Here is an 18,879-nt window from a genome sequence, read left to right on the forward strand (position 1 = left end):
AGATTAGGTCACATTTTGTGTGGTGTAGACTAGGTTATCCATATCTCACTACTTGTGGAGATGAACCCCCAGCTAGTGGAGGCCTTCCAGCTGCTTGTGGAGGCCATATCTTGGCTTGATTCCAACTAGGAAGATGAAGCATACCCCCGGGCGTTCAGTTTCGTACAGTCAATTGTAGGGTTTCTCTTCTCCTAGCCGCGTCATTGCGCTCTGAGCAGGCCGGCGTACGCTGTACTGCAGCGCTGTTTTCGTACACAAATACGCCTTCAGTGGGTAATATTAGGCCACATAAGCTTAGGGCTTTTGAAGCCCATAGCCTCAAGGGTCTACAATCAAGAAATCAGCCCTAATGGCGGCGTGAATCGTGCGTGGGAGTCGAAAAACCAGGTTGCTCTTGTGTTCTACCATGAAAGCTTCTTCAAAAGCTTGATATTAGTGTTCTCAAACACTAGTAGTGTTAATTAACACTAATGATGCAACTAATCTAGCAAAGGGGAGCCATTTCAGAGTGTTTCTAAATACTAAGAGTGTTCTTAAACACTAATGGTGAATCTAATCACCAATGCAAGTGTCATTAGACGCTAAAAATGTGCTCTTAAGCACTAATAGTGTTGCTAAACACTAACAGTGATCTTAATTACCAAAGAAAGTGTTCTTTGACACTAATGAAGCTCATCTCCATCAGAATTAGTGGTTGGGCACAAACCCTAAGTGCTAAACCATAAGCTTCCTCATCTTAATCTCTTTTTATGCAACATCCTTGGCTTGATTAAGGGTTGTTGCACTCTCATAAGCCATTCTCTTTCTACTTAAGCCAAAATATCACAATTTTTTTGGTTTTTTTCTTCATAAATCAGCCCATTACACTCTTGTAATCTCCCTTCAATACCCAATGTCAAAGGAAAACAGCCAAATTAAGAAGTTCTCAGGAGAGGGCTTCCACACTTGGCAAGTCCTTGTCAAGTACAAGATGATGTCCAAAGGTTTTTGGCCATTCATCTCCAGCACTCAAAACCCATGTTTTAGGCCAAATTTTGTCGGTGAAATCTCCAACTTTCTTATGTGGAAAGATCTCCGTTCACACCTTGGTTCCGCCCATTGTCTGAAACACTGATCAAGATTTGGGAAGGGACCAAATGGTGACAATGGGGGGCAAGAGGGTATATATACAAGAAGGGGCTGCTGGTTGGCCAGTGTAAAACAGGCCGACAGCCTCTGAATAGATTATAGGGCCAGCATAAGAGCCAAGTTGGCTGGCCCACGACCAGCACCACCTGGTCGGCCAACAAAAACGGGCCCTCTTGGCTAGCAAGCTATTACAGCCGACTAGGGAAAAAACTACAGCACCCCCACGTGGAGGAAAATCTGGACAATGAGGAAAAATGGAGAAACTCCTACACAGGCGGGCACACCCACAACACTCGCCCTCACTCCCTACAGTGTAATATGGTATAGATAGGTGATGATTGCTAACAGCCCCTCCTTGCCCCTTCGAGGTCCCCGTGTTCTTGTCGCGTGTGCCTCGTGTCGCCTCTCTGTTGCGTCCCGTTTCTGTGCTCCCTGCTTCTCTCCAGCCCTCCCTCTTCCATCGCCCGTCCCCCTCCGAGTAAGTGTTCTGCTTCCGGGTTGTTCATCATCGGCAAGAGTAGGCACTCTTGGTCTTCACCTTCCAGAGGACTCCATGGCAGCTGCTCCGTCATCCTTGGCCAAGGCCATCGTCCCTTGCCTATTTTCAAAGGCGGACCTCCAACTCTTAGCTTCAACGGTATCTTCCCTCATGGCCTGTTCTTTGGTTTGCAAGATCGTAGGTGTGCAGACAAGTCCTGAATTTGCTCCAGGCAGCCCTCATCAGGGAACCCAACAAAATCACCGGTATCCATTTTCTTGGGCTTGGTTACTCTCATGGTAAACCCCACATCGGCTGATTGTGTGATGCAGCAGAGTCCTGTGCGATACACAGTGCGCACGTGTTCTTTGCGAGATTGCACCTTGGTTTCGACCTTGCATCTGACCCCTGGCAGGTGTATCCGGAACGAGCATCTGGTCAATCAGAGTTTGCATTGCTTCCCCATCTACCTACAAATGAAGCATTGGCCAGGGAAACCGGCGAGCAGGGTAACGGGTAGAGTACGCCGGTTTCCCTGGCCAGTGCTTCATTTGTAGGTAGATGGGCCACCTTGCTCAGTCCCGGTGGTTTGGTTGGTATTCTTGTAGGCACCACGCTGGACCTGCTGCAATATAGGTTTGTTTGCAGTCAGATCATTTGCCAGTTGTCCTCCTCCTAGAGGACACATGGAGACCAGAGTGTCAACAAGAGTGTCCGAATCCCTAAGTGCTTCGTCCAGCACCCAAAGATCGCGAAAAGAGTTGAGGAGATTTGGGAGTCCCTCACTTTTAGGCTGGGAGATGTGGCAGCCATGCCCGGCTCTAGACTACAGGAGATCAGTACCCTATTACAGGCGCAGCTCATGATAGACTTACAAGGTTTAGAGAGTAGGAGAGGAGTCTCTGCGGGGGCCTAGCCTCCCTTCAGCAGCTTCAGGAGCAGACCCCAGACAGTCCGTGGTTGGAGTCTTAGTTGGAGGCAATCCGCATAGAGGGCCTTGCTGCCAGATGCGAAGGCCGGCCTCTCAACATCTCCTCATGCGGTCTGAATCTCCCGGAAGCTCCCCCCACTGACCATGAGGGTATGAATGATATCTATCCATATGGCATGGATGGACTCCGTTGTTTTTTTTTTTTTTGGAGGGGAGTGGGGGGCAATGGCCTAGTTGCACCGTGCCCGCCAGATGTGCCATGCTGCAATGCTGCTCATGATCTCCCACCTAGGCTCCTATTGGAGAGTTGGGGGTGGGGATAGACTCTATCCTGTAATGGGTGAGCCTAGGGGCCTGACCATAAGTCGGAGAAGTGGTGAATAGTCAAAGAACAGCCAAACCTATTGCGCTTTGGGGCCGAGTCCCAAGGTCTTGTTGCTCTGCGACTCCTATGGGTGGCTGCACCTCGTGCACTATGGCCGCTCCCTACAGGAGGCCTACAGATAGGAAGACAATATACACATATTTAGAACACTTAATTTAACTTATTAAACAATGGAAACAACATCAGCAACACAAATACTGGAAATACTGAAAATACAAATGACGCCTATACTGGGGCCGGAAAGGGCCGCCCCCCTCCCCCTCAATACTTTTTGTATTTCTTGGAGTATTTATATTTGTACAAGTGTCACGGGCCTGACAGGCCAGATTTCTCCACAAGGGAGTGAAAACAACCAAATAAAACTGGTTCAGTCGATGAAGAGATGTTGGTTGGAGTAGCCCCAAATCACAGGCTCATTCCCACCTTCACTGGGGGGACACCTGCCTTTCACTGGTCTTCCGGGACCGTGCACCAACAGGCACGCCTGTACTAACGCAGGCCAAGGGGTACACCGTGGAGGGAACGTGGCCTGGTTCTCCCCAATGAGCTTTGCTCCCAAATTCCCTTGTGAGTCTAACCTTCATTGGCTCTCAGAAGCTCTGAGAGCGCGGTTAACAAGACCACACAGGGAAATATACTAGCCACACCAGGAAGAATTTCCTGAACATGGTTAGCATATACATGCCATGCTCTCGCACTACACAACTTAAAGCATTTTTTGAATATAAATTAGCAAATTTCAGATTTATACAAATGAGAAAAAAATATGAGAGCACCTGGTACGGTGAGTACAATCCGGATACAACCGGTATAATTTGTAGCAGGTACAATTAAGCACATCAGGTACTTCACACGTGTGCAGGTACAACCAGCCAGGTACTATGTAGGTACCTGTACTTGCAATAGGTACAACAGGTACACCAAGGCAGCCAGCAAGTACAACAAGTACACCAGGGTAGCCAGCAGGTACAACAGGTACACAAGAGCAGCCAGCAGGTACAACAAGTACACAAGGGCGGGTACAGTAGCCAGGTAAATACGTGGGCAGCAGGCGGGTACAACAGCGTGGTACAGCAGCTGGTACAAGCGTGGTACAGCAGTCGGGTACAGCAGCAGCACATACCACAGGCGATGGAGAGAAAAGAATACAGACGGTGGAGAGAGAAAACCCACCAACCTCACACGTAGGCAGTTTCCAATAATGTTCCATGCAAAAGGCTTATCAAAGGTTATAATACCTTAATACATATGGGCACCATCCTAAAGAAAATGTCCAGATCCTTTTTAAATGTGTGAACACATTAGCTTATAAACATTAAAGTTAACCATAGTTTATGGATTTTACATTTTAAAAGGGCCAAAATGGTAAGGCCAAAATGGTAATACTTACCACCTGTTCACACGCCACCCCACCAAGTCAGCAAACAGCATTCCACGGTACATTGGGGGCGTCCCCATCCAGTGTACTAGCATGGCATAACAGGCAAACACACGCAAACAAGTCATGCAAAAACAAATTTATGCATGCAGGCATAAATGCATGTGCACAAATAGTGGACGAAATCTCCCTTTCATGAAACTTGTATAAGAGGGTCGGGCACAAAACTGGCGCAACAAATATAAATAAATGTCCTGGTCTTCCTATGGAGTGACAATCCCATAGGTAAGACACCATCCTGGCCATACACGGGTGGCACCAACAGGCTCCTGTCCATACAACACGAAGCAAATCACACATGGGTGACACGAAACTGGTTCCCGTCCATGTGACGCAGCACTGGTCGCACACGGGTGGCACTGATCTGGCTCCCGTCCATGTGACACCATAAAACTGGCCCTTTCACATGGGACACTGGCCTGGTCCCATGTGAACATGGCACAAATCTGGCCGTTCTATGGAGTGACAGTCCCATAGAAGTGGCTCCAAAAATGGAGATGGACCAAATGGTGACATCACTGTGCTGGACAACCACCAATGGCCAGCCACGTGTCCACTACTAAACCTTTTTGAGCTACCTCGCAGAGAAAAAGAGTGACCTTCTGAGGTCGGAAGCTGTCCCACAGTCGCTTCCCGTAGTCTCTAAGGAAGCTAGGTGAGATGTCCTTGGAGGACCAGTAGTCTCTAAGGAAGCTAGGTCAAATGTCCCGGGAGGACCAATAGTAGTCTGTTGAAGCAGGAGTATCGTCAATCTCGTGCATTTGGATCCAACGGGCTAGCCTCGCCAACTAGTGAAAAAAGGGGGTGGTTGGGCTCTTTGGGCTAAGGGGTCTGTCCACTCCCACTCGCTCCAGCGGTGCTCATGGAAGCCGATGATCCGGATCCTCTAAAGTGAGCCATTGCTAAAGTCCTCTGTTGGGGAAAGGGTCAGACGTCCATGGCATCCCACTAAGAAAATGAGAGCTGGTCCCCTATCTGAACCTAATACTGCCAAAGGGATGTTGTGGCACGTGAAAGCTCCCAGCCACTAGCGAGGGGGGTCTGCCAATTGGGGGGGATGGCTGAGGCAATGGTGAGGACTATCTGTGTCACCATTTGGTCCCTTTCAGTCTTGACAGTGTTTCATACACTGATTGGAGCCAAGGTGTGAACGGGGATTTCCCATAGAAGCAGGGAAGTCACAGGATGGAAGACGTCTGTGTAAAGCCAAGACTTGTTGCAAAACTTGTGTGAAGGTTTATCAGGCATGTCTCTATCTGAAGGCGGACTACAGGACACGAGTTTACAGGATTTTACTCACTTATATGGTTTATTAGGGTACTTGTTCACACTTATTTATTAAGTAAGTGGGTGGACATGTGGGGGGTTTGGACAAGGAGCATATACATGAGGTGGACCTGAATTTTTAAGCCATGTGTGAACACTTAAAGTGAGCGCCCAACTTTGCATGGATCTTGCGAGCTTACATACATACATACATACATATGTATATATATATATACATATATATAATACATACATATGTATATATATATGTATGGCAGCTGTTTTCAACTCCCAAAAGAGGAGTTTTATGGTATTTATGGAGAGACTACCACTTTTAGCGATGGAAAAGCAAGCATATATAGTGGAGGTTGACTATTTTTAGGGGTGGCAAAGGGCTGGTCGGCAGCAGCTGGGGCAAAAAAGCACATACACACTGGCTGTACAGCAGCCTATTCTCCTCTCCCTTGCGCTGGTCGTACACAGCATCAGCAGGCGACTTGTTATCTCCAGCCGGTAGTAGTCCTTTTCCTCTCTTCCCTTGCATTGGCCGTACTCTGCAGTGGGTGGCTGAGCGCTGGCTGTACAGCAGACAGGCGGGGTTCTTTCCTTGTGCTGTCCATACAACAGCCATACAGCAGGTACAGCAGCCTCTGTTCTCTCTCTCGCTGGCAGTACAGGTGGACAGCAGCCTGTTTTCCTCTATTCAGCACTGGCCGTACACAGTATTAGCAGGTGACTAGTGTTCTTTGTCTTCTGAGTGCTGGCCGTACAGTAGGGCAGCAGCGTGCACTCTCTCTCACCTGATTTGCTGATCGTACAGCAGTTCTTCTTCTCCTAAGAGCTGGTCGTACAGCAGGACATCATCTTCCTCTCTTTTTCCGGAGTGGCTACCGATTTTGGGGCTGTTTTGGAGATATCAGGGACTGTTTTGAGAGCTCCTCTGGGGCAGATTTGAGGCTCTGTTCTGAGGGCTGTTTTGGCACGGAAGACGGGGCTGGATTTGGCACTGTACCAAGCTGTGGTTTTCGAGGCTTATTTGTACTGGTTTATGGTGCTGATTGGTATCCAGGTCTTTGAGCAAATGTTTGCCAAGCTTGGTGGAAAATCCGGTGCAGGATTGCACCCGCACCTTGGTCTGTTTGTATTAGTTTATTCATTGGAATAAAGCAGTTCTTACGGGGGGCTGACCGTTCCGGCTCAGTATTGTGTTCTTTTTAGTGTTGTTTATGGTTCTTCCGCTCCGTCCTAAAGATTATTTCAATATTGTGTTGTCTGTCGGTGTCTCAAGTGTTTCGGGGTTTGTTCTCATAGGTCTTGGATTGGTTTCAATCTGCTCTCTACCTCGGATCTAAGCAAGGCGTCTATCTTGAGCCTCCTCAAGAAGCCACCTGAAGCTAGTCCACTCGCCAAGAGACTGGGCTGCGCCAAAGTTGAGGAGGCCCCAGGCTATGTGAGAACGCGCACCCAAAGGGTGATTGCTGGGCATCCTAAAGAGGCGGTTCCAGATCAATGGCGGCGGCTAGCGAAGTCTCTCCTTTTGGGGGAGCTATTGGAGGGCTAGCTCGAGGTGGCCCCAAGCTCAAACTAGCTACGAATCTTTCCTCAAAGGCCGTGCTCAAGCCTCGAGATCAGACCTTCGTGAAGATCCATCATGCATTGTAAGTCCAGGGGCTGCCAAGTGAGGGGATCCGATCAATCAAAAAGCCAAGTGAGGCCTTATAGGGCTCTTGACAATCAACTTGCACAATAGGGTTCTGCCCAGCACAGCTAGGTCTATGATGCCCAATCCTCCACGTGTCCGGGGCTCACCACCAGGTAGAAGGCCTCTGACGATCAACTTGCCCAGCAGGGCTCTGATCTAAACAGCTGGGTCTATGATGCCCAATCCTCGATGTGTCCAAAGTTGAGTAATCACTCTCCAAGCCACGTTGGCCCGTGCCCGGCTGGCCGTCGGACCTAGCCCACAAAGAGTCCCGGATTAGTCGTTGTACCTGACCTAGGCAAGCTCTGGAAAACGCCCAACAAGAAATGATGTACGACATGGTGGCCATGAGCACATGGTTGGCCACGATCAAGCAGCCGGCGGGGGAGAGGGGGGCGGTGCTCCAATACAAAAGCTTCTTCTGAAGAAGGGGGCTAGGTGCTGCTTGGCTGAGATGTCAATCCCTACGTGACACCTGAGGTACCTGATCCAGGTGCCCCTAGGGATCTGCTGAAATGACTCAATTGGTGGGTGCCAAGCCGGGGTGGGTGAAGATCCTACCTAGAAACTACACGACTTGTGCCAGTTGATCTGAGCTCCGGAGGCTAAGCAAAAAGTTTCGATGGCAAGGGCAAATCCCTAAAGGTTCCCCTCCTCTCTCTCGAGGAAGGCGGCTGTGTCGCATGTGAACTCCAAGTGGAGTAGCTCTTGGGATCTAATGGGGAGAAGGAGACCCTAAGTCCTGTCTCCTGCACGGAGAGCAACCTACGCATCACCTCTGCCATGAAGAGGAAGAGGAAGGGGGCTAGGGAGCATCTTTGTCTAACTGATCTGGAGATAAAAAATGTCACACGTGTGGAAGCTATGTGTCTTCTTTCAGCCCTAAGTAACTGAATAGGAACCTTGATGCAAATCACCACGGAAGAGAGAGAGAGAGAGAGAGAGAGATAGCTGTATTTTTAGGAATTATATAGTACATAGAGCTGTCCGTAGGACTGTACAAAACTGTGGCCTTTGGCCTTCCAAAAGAGGTAATCTAAAGACCTTCCTACTGACTGACCCTTGACCTGCCCCAAGGATTCCATGGACTCATAAATATATGTAAGCTGCCTACCTGAAGGGTGTCACCTCCTATACCTGGCCAACTGGGCCTTGGTCCATAGAGAAGACTTCCGGTGCCTGTCAAGGACTTGCTACTACCCTAAACTATTGTTTATCTGCTGCCTAAACAGGGATTAGCTTGGAGAAGACTTCCAAGTTCCAGTGCCTGTCAAGGACTTGCTATTGGGCCCTAAACTATTGTTTATCTGCTGCCTAATCAAGGACTAGCATGGAAATTAGCCATGTTCACGTGTGCACATGATGTCCCCTCTTGCTAAACTTGATGACGGGATTCCAACCTTTGACCTTGGATGACTGTCATCATCCCTTGTCTGGTCATGGACTCCCAAACTTGTCATCCTTCCTTCCTGGCAACCTTTTCAGTGAAAACCTTACCATGTCTCTGACTCCACCCCAAATATGGTGTTGAAATCTGTGCATCTATTCCACTTTGTCCTCTTGCCTTCATCTCCTATCCCTGAACACCTCAATGGTCTCCTTCCCAAGGGTGATCATGGCCTCCTTGCTCCACCCACTTGGAACCGTTTTCCCGAGAGCCTTCCTTGGTATGCCCCAAATGGCATCTGACCCTCAGGGCTCCCATTCCCTTGGGTTTTGCTGATATCGACCAGATGAAGCCAGTTAGGGTGCCATGGATCAGGCTGAGGAGATGAGGCTATAGGCAACGCCTGATGGCTTTGGCAAGGATTTTGTAAGCGTTTCCTAGGAGGGTGATTGTCATGTGCATGCTTGACCATGGACATTTCTTGGAACTAATCCTGAAGGGGCAACCAGAAAAACAGACTAGAGCTAGGATTTTGAGCACAAAGTGCAGAAGAGGCAGTGTTGGACTTGGTACAAGGCATGGAAGACTTGGAAGAGGCTGTCGGCTGCAAGACAAGGGGCTGTCGACGACTGAACAAAGTGGAGTTGGCTGTACTTGATGAAGGCGGTTGCAGGCGCTCAGCGTTTAATGGAGAAGTATGCCAGTCGGCTGGCCGACCAGCAGTCGGCCAGCATTCCTAAGATTCAAGAAGCCTATAAATAGGCGTAGGTGCTCATTGAGTTAATCATTCATTCCCTCATGGAATGGGTCTTAGACTAGGACTGTTTTGGGTGTATACCACCTTTTCATGAAGGCAGCCTAGGGCTGTAGAATTAGGTGCCTTTTTGTACCATATAAATATACTGAATTTCTAGCATTTCTCTCTTTCTACTCTCCCTTCTGTCTGCGTTTTGCATCAGCATGTTCTCAGTAGTGTTTAGGACTGAAAGAAGACTCTCAGAGCTTCCGCGTGTTACATTGGTATCAGAGCATCAGGCTCAGCAAAGCTAAACATTGATTCGGTCCCATATGATGGTGTATAGGTCAAGGTACAAGAAAGTACACGGGTATGAAGCCCAAGGCAAGGAACACAGGAACGAGAAGAGCTCCCAGGAGGTTTTTTGGTGGTGTTCCACAAAGCCAGAGGGGATGGCAGTCCTGTGAGCCAGATAGGTTCTCGGGCAACGGTCCCAAGGGAGGATTATCCTCCAAGGGGTGATGTGAGAGTGCGAGACTCATTTCTCAGGAATGAAGACCAAGACAGTGTTTAGAGTCAGGGCAGGAACGGATTGGGGACTGGATGGAATAGATGCATAGATCTTATTCAGAGTCAGAGTGGTTTTGGAGACCGGGGCTAGGTTTTGAGAGAAAAGGGTTGCCAGAGATGGATGGATGATAGAGGGACTTCGGGAAAAAGAATGGGATGATGACAGTCATCCAAGAACAAGTTGGAATCCCGTCATCAAGTTTAGCAGAGGGGGATGTCATGTGCATGCTTGCCCATGGACATTTCCTGGAGCTAATCCTGAAGGGGCAACCAGAAAAACAGATTAGAGCTAGGATTTTGAGCACAAAGTGCAGAAGAGGCAGTGTTGGACTTGGTACAAGGCATGGAAGACTTGGAAGAGGCTGTCGGCTGCAAGACAAGGGGCTGTCGGCTGAACAAAGTGGAGTCGGCTGTACCTGATGAAGGGGGCTGCAAGCGCTCAACGTTTAATGGAGAAGTATGCCAGTCGGCTGGCCGACCAGCAGTCGGCCAGCATTCCTAAGGTTCAAGAAGCCTATAAATAGGCGTACGTGCTCATTGAGTTAATCATTCATTCCCTCATGGAATGGGTCTTAGACTAGGACTGTTTGGGTGTATACCACCTTTTCATGAAGGCAGCCTAGGAGTGTAGAATTAGGTACCTTTTTGTACTATATAAATATACTGAATTTCCAGCATCTCTCTCTCTCTCTCTCTCTCTCTCTCTCTCTCTCTCTCTCTCTACTGTCCCTTCTGTCTGCGTTTTGCATCAGCATGTTCTCAGTAGTGTTTAGGGCTGAAAGAAGACTCTTAGAGCTTCCGCGTGTTACAGTGATGGGGCGCCTGCTGAATCTCCAAATGGTCACCACCCTCCTTCGGAGTCGAGTGAATCGGCCCCTCAAGAGAGCCTCTCCGCAATGTGACCTGAGGTCATGATTTCATTGAAGGTGGCCATGAAAGAGATCCCAATGACGCAGAAAGAGAGTGTCGCATGCGCGGAGTCCTTGCTGTACTAATCCACAGCCCTAAGCCTGATTAAGAACATTAGTATTTTATTCAGGTCCTTGTCTACAGCAGGCCGACAGCAAGGACAGCTGGCTGACTACATCCCCAGACATAAATATAAGCATGAAGTTCATCATTCATTCAATCATCAAGTATTTTCAGCATTCATTCATCTAGTCGTCAGTAGAAGCTATGTAGAAAGCTATGTAGAAGCTATGTAGAAGGGCCAGGGTCACCCCTATGGGGCTGACCATAGCCCTAAGTCATGTACAAGCATCATGTAACCTTTTTGTACCATATTAAATACAAGAAAACCCTGACACCCAATCTCTCTCCTTTGTCTTAATCCTTAATTCAGCATCAATAAAATCGCGCTTTTGTCTGTTGCCCCTGCCACACCTACTGCCCTTCATCTGGCCCTTAGCCGATTGCTGTACAGAGGCCTGCTGCCAGCCGACAGCCCTTCTGTACTCCTCATGATGATGCTAACAAATGCTGGTGCTGATGTTGATGGTCCTGCTCTGATGATTACGATAATGAATAAGATGATGATGCTAATGTTGATGCTTCTGCTGATGCTGAAGATGATGATGCTGCTGCTGCTGCTGATGATGATGATGCTGCTGCTACTGCTAAGTGCTGCACTAATCAGGGATTAAGACAGTTCATGCCGAAGATTAGCCATGGCACGGTGACAGAGAGTGACCAGCAAGCCATCCTCGCCTCGACACATACCCAGCGGAAGGGCACGACGTGAGTCTCGTAACTCGGTGAGGGAAGCACAAGAGGGCCTGGAGGCCTGGGGGCACCACCTCCCGCGTATGCTGCCAGACTCTCTCCCTTGCCTCCTGCACCTGAGGGGTGAGGGAATCTATTAAAAGGGAATTTCTGAAGAAACATATGGCTATGGCCCAAACCTAGGGGGGATCTATCTCTATGGTGCCATTTGGGCTCCTCAGCCTCCAGACCCCATCTCTGCGATGGCGAGGGCCTGCTGTCTCAAAGCAATCACAGGTGACCATGTCCCCTGCCTGAGTCCAAAAGGAGCACCTAGCATGGTATCAGTACTCCACCCTCCGCTCCTCAATTGATTGGACCCCTTCCTCTCGGACAGTGCAAGTGACCTCACTTGGCACTACAGGCCACTGGTTTGGCTTTCCCCCCTCCCCCCTTGTATGAGGTAGTTCCCTCTGAGATGGGCCAGCCAGGGAGGGGACTACCCGCACCAGTGTTTTTTCCTCCTTTGGAGGTTCTCAGCGTGTACTTAAGCCTGTTGGCTGGTTTTTGATTTAACTAATTGAAGGTTCTATTTCCCGGAAAAAAGAGAGAAAAGAAGGCCCCTCGGTTTGAGAGGGACCTTGAGCAGTAGATTCCAGTAGAGGCCCCTCTTTATATGAAAGGGCTGGTGCTGTACAGACGGGTGAGAGCCTCCTTAGCATACATATCCCGAATAGCACTGTGGACATAGAGACTTCTTTCAAGTCCCTATTTGACAGCGTCGCCTTGTATCCCTTGGCCCCTCTCTATCTCTCGCGCATAATACCGCAAGCTTTCATGCTTGTGGTATTATGGGAGCATGAAAGCTTACCACAAGATTTCATGCTGCAAACATATGTGATAGCATCAGGAGATGCGACACCCTCTAATTGCAGAACCTCTTCATTGAACTGGTTGTAAGTATATCCTGCAATTGCTGAACTACAAGTAACAACATCTCGAACTGGAAAGTTATCAAAGACTTTTCATGGCTCTGCAAATGAGCCACACTTGGCATACATATCACTCAGCATGTTTTCAACTGAGAGATCTCTTTCAAATCCTTGCTTGACAATCTCAGCATTCGTCACAAGATCTCAATCCACACATAAACGTAACACCAAAAGGAGAGACGTAGTCTGCCGATTGCATCTGCTCCACATAGCTGAGCACTTTGGAATCAAGCTCATTTGAAGCATATCTGGTAATCAAAGCAGTCCATGACACTAGCTCTCAAATGGGTAGCCTGTGGAACACTTGCTCTGCTTCTGCAAGTGACCACATCTACCATACGTATAGTATTGCTAACAAAAGGATTTTGTTCGTATCTCTTCTTTGCAATCTCAGCATAGCCTTTTCCTATGGCTCCTCTGCTGCCACATGCTTTTAAACAGCAAATGCACGTAGCAAGATTTAGAGAAACTCACTTTACTTGCATCTAATCCAAATAGTCCAGTGTCTCCTCACCAAAGCCTTGTTCGTGTTCAGCATAACTACAAGAAGCACTGTCCATGAGAGTACATGCTAAGTAAACTAGAGCTGGGATTTGGGATTCACGTGTAGTATAGCCCATCAAAGATGGAGAGGAATCAAATTATGGTGATAAGCCTGATGGGCTAGCACTTATGTCTCTGCAATGGTCTCAAAAACACTGCAAATAGAGCAATCATTAGTGTTTACCCCATCTAGACCAATAATAAATCCGGTTATTAAGGATGAAGAGGTGGTATCTAGAGGAGAGCATGCGGTGTAAGAGCATGAACACTTCTCATGAATTGGGACTAAATTTTTTCATGCCATTGCTGGCATGTTGGCAAGTTAGATTTTGGTGGGGAGGATGCTTATGTTGAAGGAAATGGGGTCTCTAAAATCTAGCTTTGCAATCTGGCAAGATCCGGCATCTCTGGCAACAAGGGAGATTCTAATTGAAGGTTACTGTTGACACTATTTATTTAAATCATTTATTTGCTTGATGCTTTTGAGTCTTGATCGTATGGAAGCTTATGTTTTGGAGGATTTTTTCTGAAACAAATAAAGCTCTAGAAGATGAAGTCGTGGTAAACAGTTTGCGGGTTGCATATGTAATCAATTGAGGGCTATCTCAAAACGAATTTCTTCTGCGTGGAAAGCAGCCCTATGTGGGAGGTCAGCCAGTGTTATGTGTGTGTGTGTGTGTGTGTGTGTTTTTGCGAAGTGAAAAAGGAAACGTGGGAAGGAGAAGCTGTGCGCTCGTGCCACATATTGGTTGGGAGGAAGACTTTTGCTCCAAACCGTGTGTACGTATGTATATACGTAAAAATCAGACTAGCATTTATATATTTTTCTAATATTTTTAATGCCCTTATTGCAAGATGAGAAGCTCTAAGGAGGTGTTCTCGCAGGGGGCTAGTGGTAGGCTGGAGGGCCTCACGCAATTCACATCATAAGGATAGAAAACTTTGGTTGCCCTCCAATGGCATATGTAATCACTACCGAAAAGGGCTGGTCAGATCTACCACCTCCCTAGCGTTTCTTTCTAGTTTTTGACAGCTTTTCGAGGCTGCAGCCAATGGTTGCATGCTAATTTCAATATAAGATTATCCTTTTTAATCCTAAATTGAATCTTATCACTCATTGGCACTTGGTCTACTGGGAACTAAATCCCCTCTGATGGCAGTGCTCAAGGGGGCCTTTGGTGAGGCTCTTGGTTCCTTTTTTATCTTAAATAGAATCTTATCACTCACTAGCACTCAGTCTAGTGGGAACTAAGAGCTCTATCTCCTCTTAGACAGGGTCATTAACATGAGATAGGTAAAATTATTATCCTACGCTATAGTAGCTCCCACAATTTCACTACTACTTCTGATACGATCTGACTATTAACGGGTGAAGGGACCCGAAATCATGGTATTTGAGTATTTTTCTTCATTATTTGCAACGCATCGAAAGTTACGCTATTTTTAAGGGTTATTTTTTTAAAACTTGAGTGAGGCTAAGAGAGCTTCAGTCCCTTTGCTAATGCTGACGGGGCTCGCACTCAATCTAGTGGGCACTAAATCCCCTAGGGCCGTGGTAGTGTTCGGACTCCGGAGTGGGCAGCGGGCTCCTTTCAGAGGCGTCACCAGAAGAGTGTACACTGTACATCGGCTCCTTTTTGACTTAGAAATGGTATCACTCTCTACGTTTTGTCGCGTGGCGGAGCCTGCAACCAGTACCGAAGCTGCAGGGGCGTGCACAGGCTCTTTCCACGAACCATCATCCCTGTTCCCTGGGAGGTTGCAAGTTTGCAACGCACTTAAAAGTTGGCGGCCCTCAGCCCCTAGAAGAATGCCCCTCTGCCTCCACCATCTTCATCCGGAGCCTTTGGAGCCTCTTCTTCAACAGTCCTCACAATTTTTACGCTACAGCAGATTGAGAAGTCTTTTGTGTGTTAATTATGGAGCTGCCTCGCCTCCCTTCTTCCGCCTCCTTTGCCTTCCCTCGTGGGCGAAACAGAGTGAAAAAAGCCATCCTCTCCTCCATCATCACTGGCTTCTGCCAGCTCCTCCGCAGCATTCAACAGCACACCAGTTCTGAAGTCAGGCGCACCTACAATGGAGAAGAGTAAGCGGCGTAGACGTTTCAATCTGTTCAATTAAAAAAAAAAAATTTTAAGTTAATAGCAGCAGATAATGTTAATTTTTTGTTTTTTTTCTAAAAGTAGGAAAGTAGACAAATGTTAAATTAGCTTGTAGGCTGCAGCATCTGCACTTGCTGGTATTTAAGAGCTGCGTCCCCCAAATTCCAATGGCTCATGTTAATTCCAATGGGGCTAAATTCAAAGAAGATCATAGTCCCCAAATTGGTGCACAGCTTTGATCTAGCTGCTCACTTTCCTCACCCATTAGAAGGCTAGGGATCAACACAACACGACATCACTCACCATCCTAGCCAAGATGCTTTCAAATTGGGTTAAAGCCTTTACTAGTGAACTCCAAGGCTTGTTCAAGAACCTCGCATGCAAGGTGTGTCCACATGCTTATAAAGATCCTTTTTCATTACATGCCTATATATATATATATATATATATAGCCTCACATGCTTTGGGCAGACGGAGCAATTTTTTAGGGGCCTTGTTACAGCCACACCCCACTGCGGGGCAGCCGGGGTATTAAAAAATAGGAAGGAGAAGAAGGTCTCTTGTTCTTCCATGCGTCCCACTGGACTTGCATCGAGCAATTCACCTCAAAATCAATTGGCTACTCCGAGAGACTGTCTGCGTGCAGTAAAAAGTGCAATATCTCATTCATTCTCCCTCCTATTTATACGTATATGTAAGCATTTTGCAATGGTTTGTAGGGCTTTGAAATTTGTGGAGGAGGGGAGATATTCCCACAAGATTGCCCGTGGGGCGTTTGTGTAGCAGGAACAACGAACCTTGCAACCCCTGCTGTCCCACCGCGGGACGTGGCTCTTAGCCTCTCGAAACCTTTGGGATACCTTTACCCCTTTGACTTATATGTAGGATGTCTTGAGTTTTCTTGGCTATTACACTCAATTTTTATTCCTTTATTTCTCCAGTCGGAGATTGACAACCTCCCTGCTTCTAATATGGTTACTGACTGGAAAGATCACCTGGCTATAACAGTTATAGAAGACGAAGTAACCCCAAGAAGGCTGTCCTGAAGGACACCGAGTTCTATCACACTCATCTGCTTGCAACAAAGCTCAATGAAGCGTTCAGAGATCACTACATGACCAGAGATGAACGGGAAAAGAGCTTGGACATTGAGATCCACCACCTGGACCCGGATTATGGAAGGACGTTGCTTCTTGGAGAGTGTGCAGGCCGAGTTGGCTGCCCTCCCTGCAGCCCCCATGACTCTCATATGCTATTCACCCTGTTTTGTGGAAGCCCCTTGTATTCTCAGCTCCTGGCCACTTTCTCTTGTCTGCCCCTTGCCTATGTTCCCCATGTCTATGATAGCCCCACTGGTTGTATCCTGGTCGTATGGATTCACCCGTCTGGTGGGACTGTTATTGTAGTGTGATTTCAATGTACAAAATTTATGGCTACTGTTCCTCCATAAGAGGCAGGTGAAATGAGGCTCTAATATCAGTGCTAGTGTAATTTTACTGGCAACTGGCTGAGATTTAAAGCAGCCCTTATTTTAAAGAATGATTTTTCATATAAAATCTGTATATAGTAATTGGTTGAAAAACATGCACTGGTATTACTGATGAGTTTACGAGTTTGCTCTGTTCTGCCAGGCCTTTGGTCGATCTGCATGATGGTGCCGGTCTCCCGGTCCTCGGACAGCTTGGCGCCTGTTCACACGCTTCCCAGGCAGTACGTCTATGCCCCTCCTCCCCCCCTCAAAAAAGAAAAAAAAGAAAAAAAAAACTCTTTCCCTTTTGAGAAAAGAGCGTGTCCTCCAGGCTCCATGAGATTCCAGATTCCAGACTGGGTTACCTACCTGCGATGCGTGTACGTTTGAATGTGTTCATGCGGATATCGGTTTAAAATTTTTTAATCTTAAATTATTAGAAAATAAATGAAGGCGGCAACTTGCTGCTATTTTTAGTAGAGTACCTACTAGTCTTGATGACTCATGAATGGTTTGTTCTGTTCTGCCAGGCCCCGCATAAAGCTTTGCGCGATCTGCATGGTCCCGGTCTGCCGGACCCCCTCCCGGTCCTCCCTGGACAGCTTGGCGTCTGTTCACACGCTTCCCAGGCAGGTTTCTAAAGGTGAAAGCCATCCACCATTGAGATGGCCATTTATTTATCCACCATCGGCCTTGGGAGATGGTAATAAAAAATGAAGCTGAATGAATTAATAAGCACCCAAAATGTTTTTTTTTGGGCTTCGTTAATTACTTAGAGAGGTAAATGCCAGAAAATAAAGTCATTCGACCTTATAAATTTTTAATGTTCATTTTCTTCCTTGACCTTAATGAATATATTAATAGAATGTTTTACTTTTGAGTTCAATGTGGAGTTTATGCTGGTCCTTGCAACTTGCTATTTTTTTTTTCGGTAGAAACAGGAAAATATATTAAAAAAGGAGGAGATTACAGCGACCCATGAGGAAGACCCTTAAGACAGCTAAGCCAATAGCGACCCATGAGGAAGGTCCATGGGTGGACCCTTAACACAGCTAAGCCAATAGGTGGCCTTAGCTACAATCCAAAAGCCCTCAAAGATGAGAACGACCGATCTGACCCATAGACGATGGCTAAGAATCCAGTGGCCTGAGGGTGAATCACCTATATAAAATGCATAGGACATGAATGAAAAGGTGTGATGTTCCCCTCTGTAATCTTCAATGGACTAAGCCCGATGATCAGCATATTGGAGCCTTCTGAAGCATTCCTTCTCCAATCCTTGACACATGCTTGCCCTAATGTTGGAGTTAGAAGAACTCAGAACTTTCCTCCACTTTCTCCACGGATGATCCTGCCAGCGACCAGCTTCAGAACTTGCCTCATTCTACCTTGAAGAGCCCAATACAGAGGAGCGTCTCTCTCTGCCTCGCTACCCGCTCTCTGCCTTGCTACCTTCACAAGTCCTTGCAGAGAGAACAAAACTCTACCTTCACAAGTCCTTGCAGAGAGAACAAAAGTAGAGAGAACTGAGAAGAGCAACCTATCTACCTCAAGAGTCCCCTCTCACTACTTCCAAGACTCCTTGCAGAGAGAATTCACAAGAGATGTGTATCTCCCCTTCTCTCTCTGTCTCGTGCCTGTAACTCTGATGCATTGCTAGCGTGTATCTCCCCCCCTCTCTCTCTCTCTGTCTCGCGCCTGTAACGTCGATGCATTGCAACAACGACGTTCTCTGCCATCCTGCTCGAAGCTCCACCCTCATCTCAATACCAAAAAAATCCTTTTCTCATGTACGTGTTTGTACTTGGCCATTTTTCTTGTAATTTTCCCGAGTTATGATTTTTTTTAGTAAAAATTTTACGTGGCCATTTTTCTTGTAATTCTTCTTAGTCAAAAAATAAAGCCCTCGTAATTTTCCTTGCTAAAAAATAAGGCAGCCAATTTTTTGTCGAAAATAATGCGGCCATTTTCTTGTGCACGTTTTTGTACGCGGCCATTTTTCCAAAAAAATAATTCGTTTTTTTCCTTGTAATTTTTCTTAGTCAAAAAATA

General features: G+C 47.2%; 1 protein-coding gene across 5 annotated transcripts in view; it reads left to right on the top strand.

Moving 5' to 3' along the window:
* The window catches only part of LOC147606219 (uncharacterized), a 48,060-nt gene extending 29,404 nt beyond the window's left edge, over positions 1-18,656 (top strand). Inside the window, exons 2-4 of one of the 5 annotated variants that reach the window (XR_015265080.1) lie at positions 16,991-17,069; positions 17,358-17,607; positions 17,763-18,656. Coding sequence is in view for 4 of the 5 variants with exons in the window: in XM_086792692.1 (XP_086648818.1) it covers positions 15,177-15,343; positions 16,991-17,069; positions 17,358-17,468 (357 nt within the window). In the remaining variant the exon portion in view is untranslated. Of the gene's footprint in view, positions 1-14,763; positions 15,344-16,990; positions 17,070-17,357; positions 17,714-17,762 lie in introns of those variants that run through there. The other 4 variants (XM_086792693.1, XM_086792692.1, XM_086792696.1 and 1 more) reach the window with 4 other exon arrangements.
* The last annotated feature ends 223 nt before the right edge of the window (positions 18,657-18,879 follow it).

Source organism: Cibotium barometz, chromosome 58 (assembly GCF_041138505.1).
Source record: "Cibotium barometz isolate CiBa-2024 chromosome 58, ASM4113850v1, whole genome shotgun sequence".
In the NCBI taxonomy this organism is placed as follows: domain Eukaryota; kingdom Viridiplantae; phylum Streptophyta; class Polypodiopsida; order Cyatheales; family Cibotiaceae; genus Cibotium; species Cibotium barometz.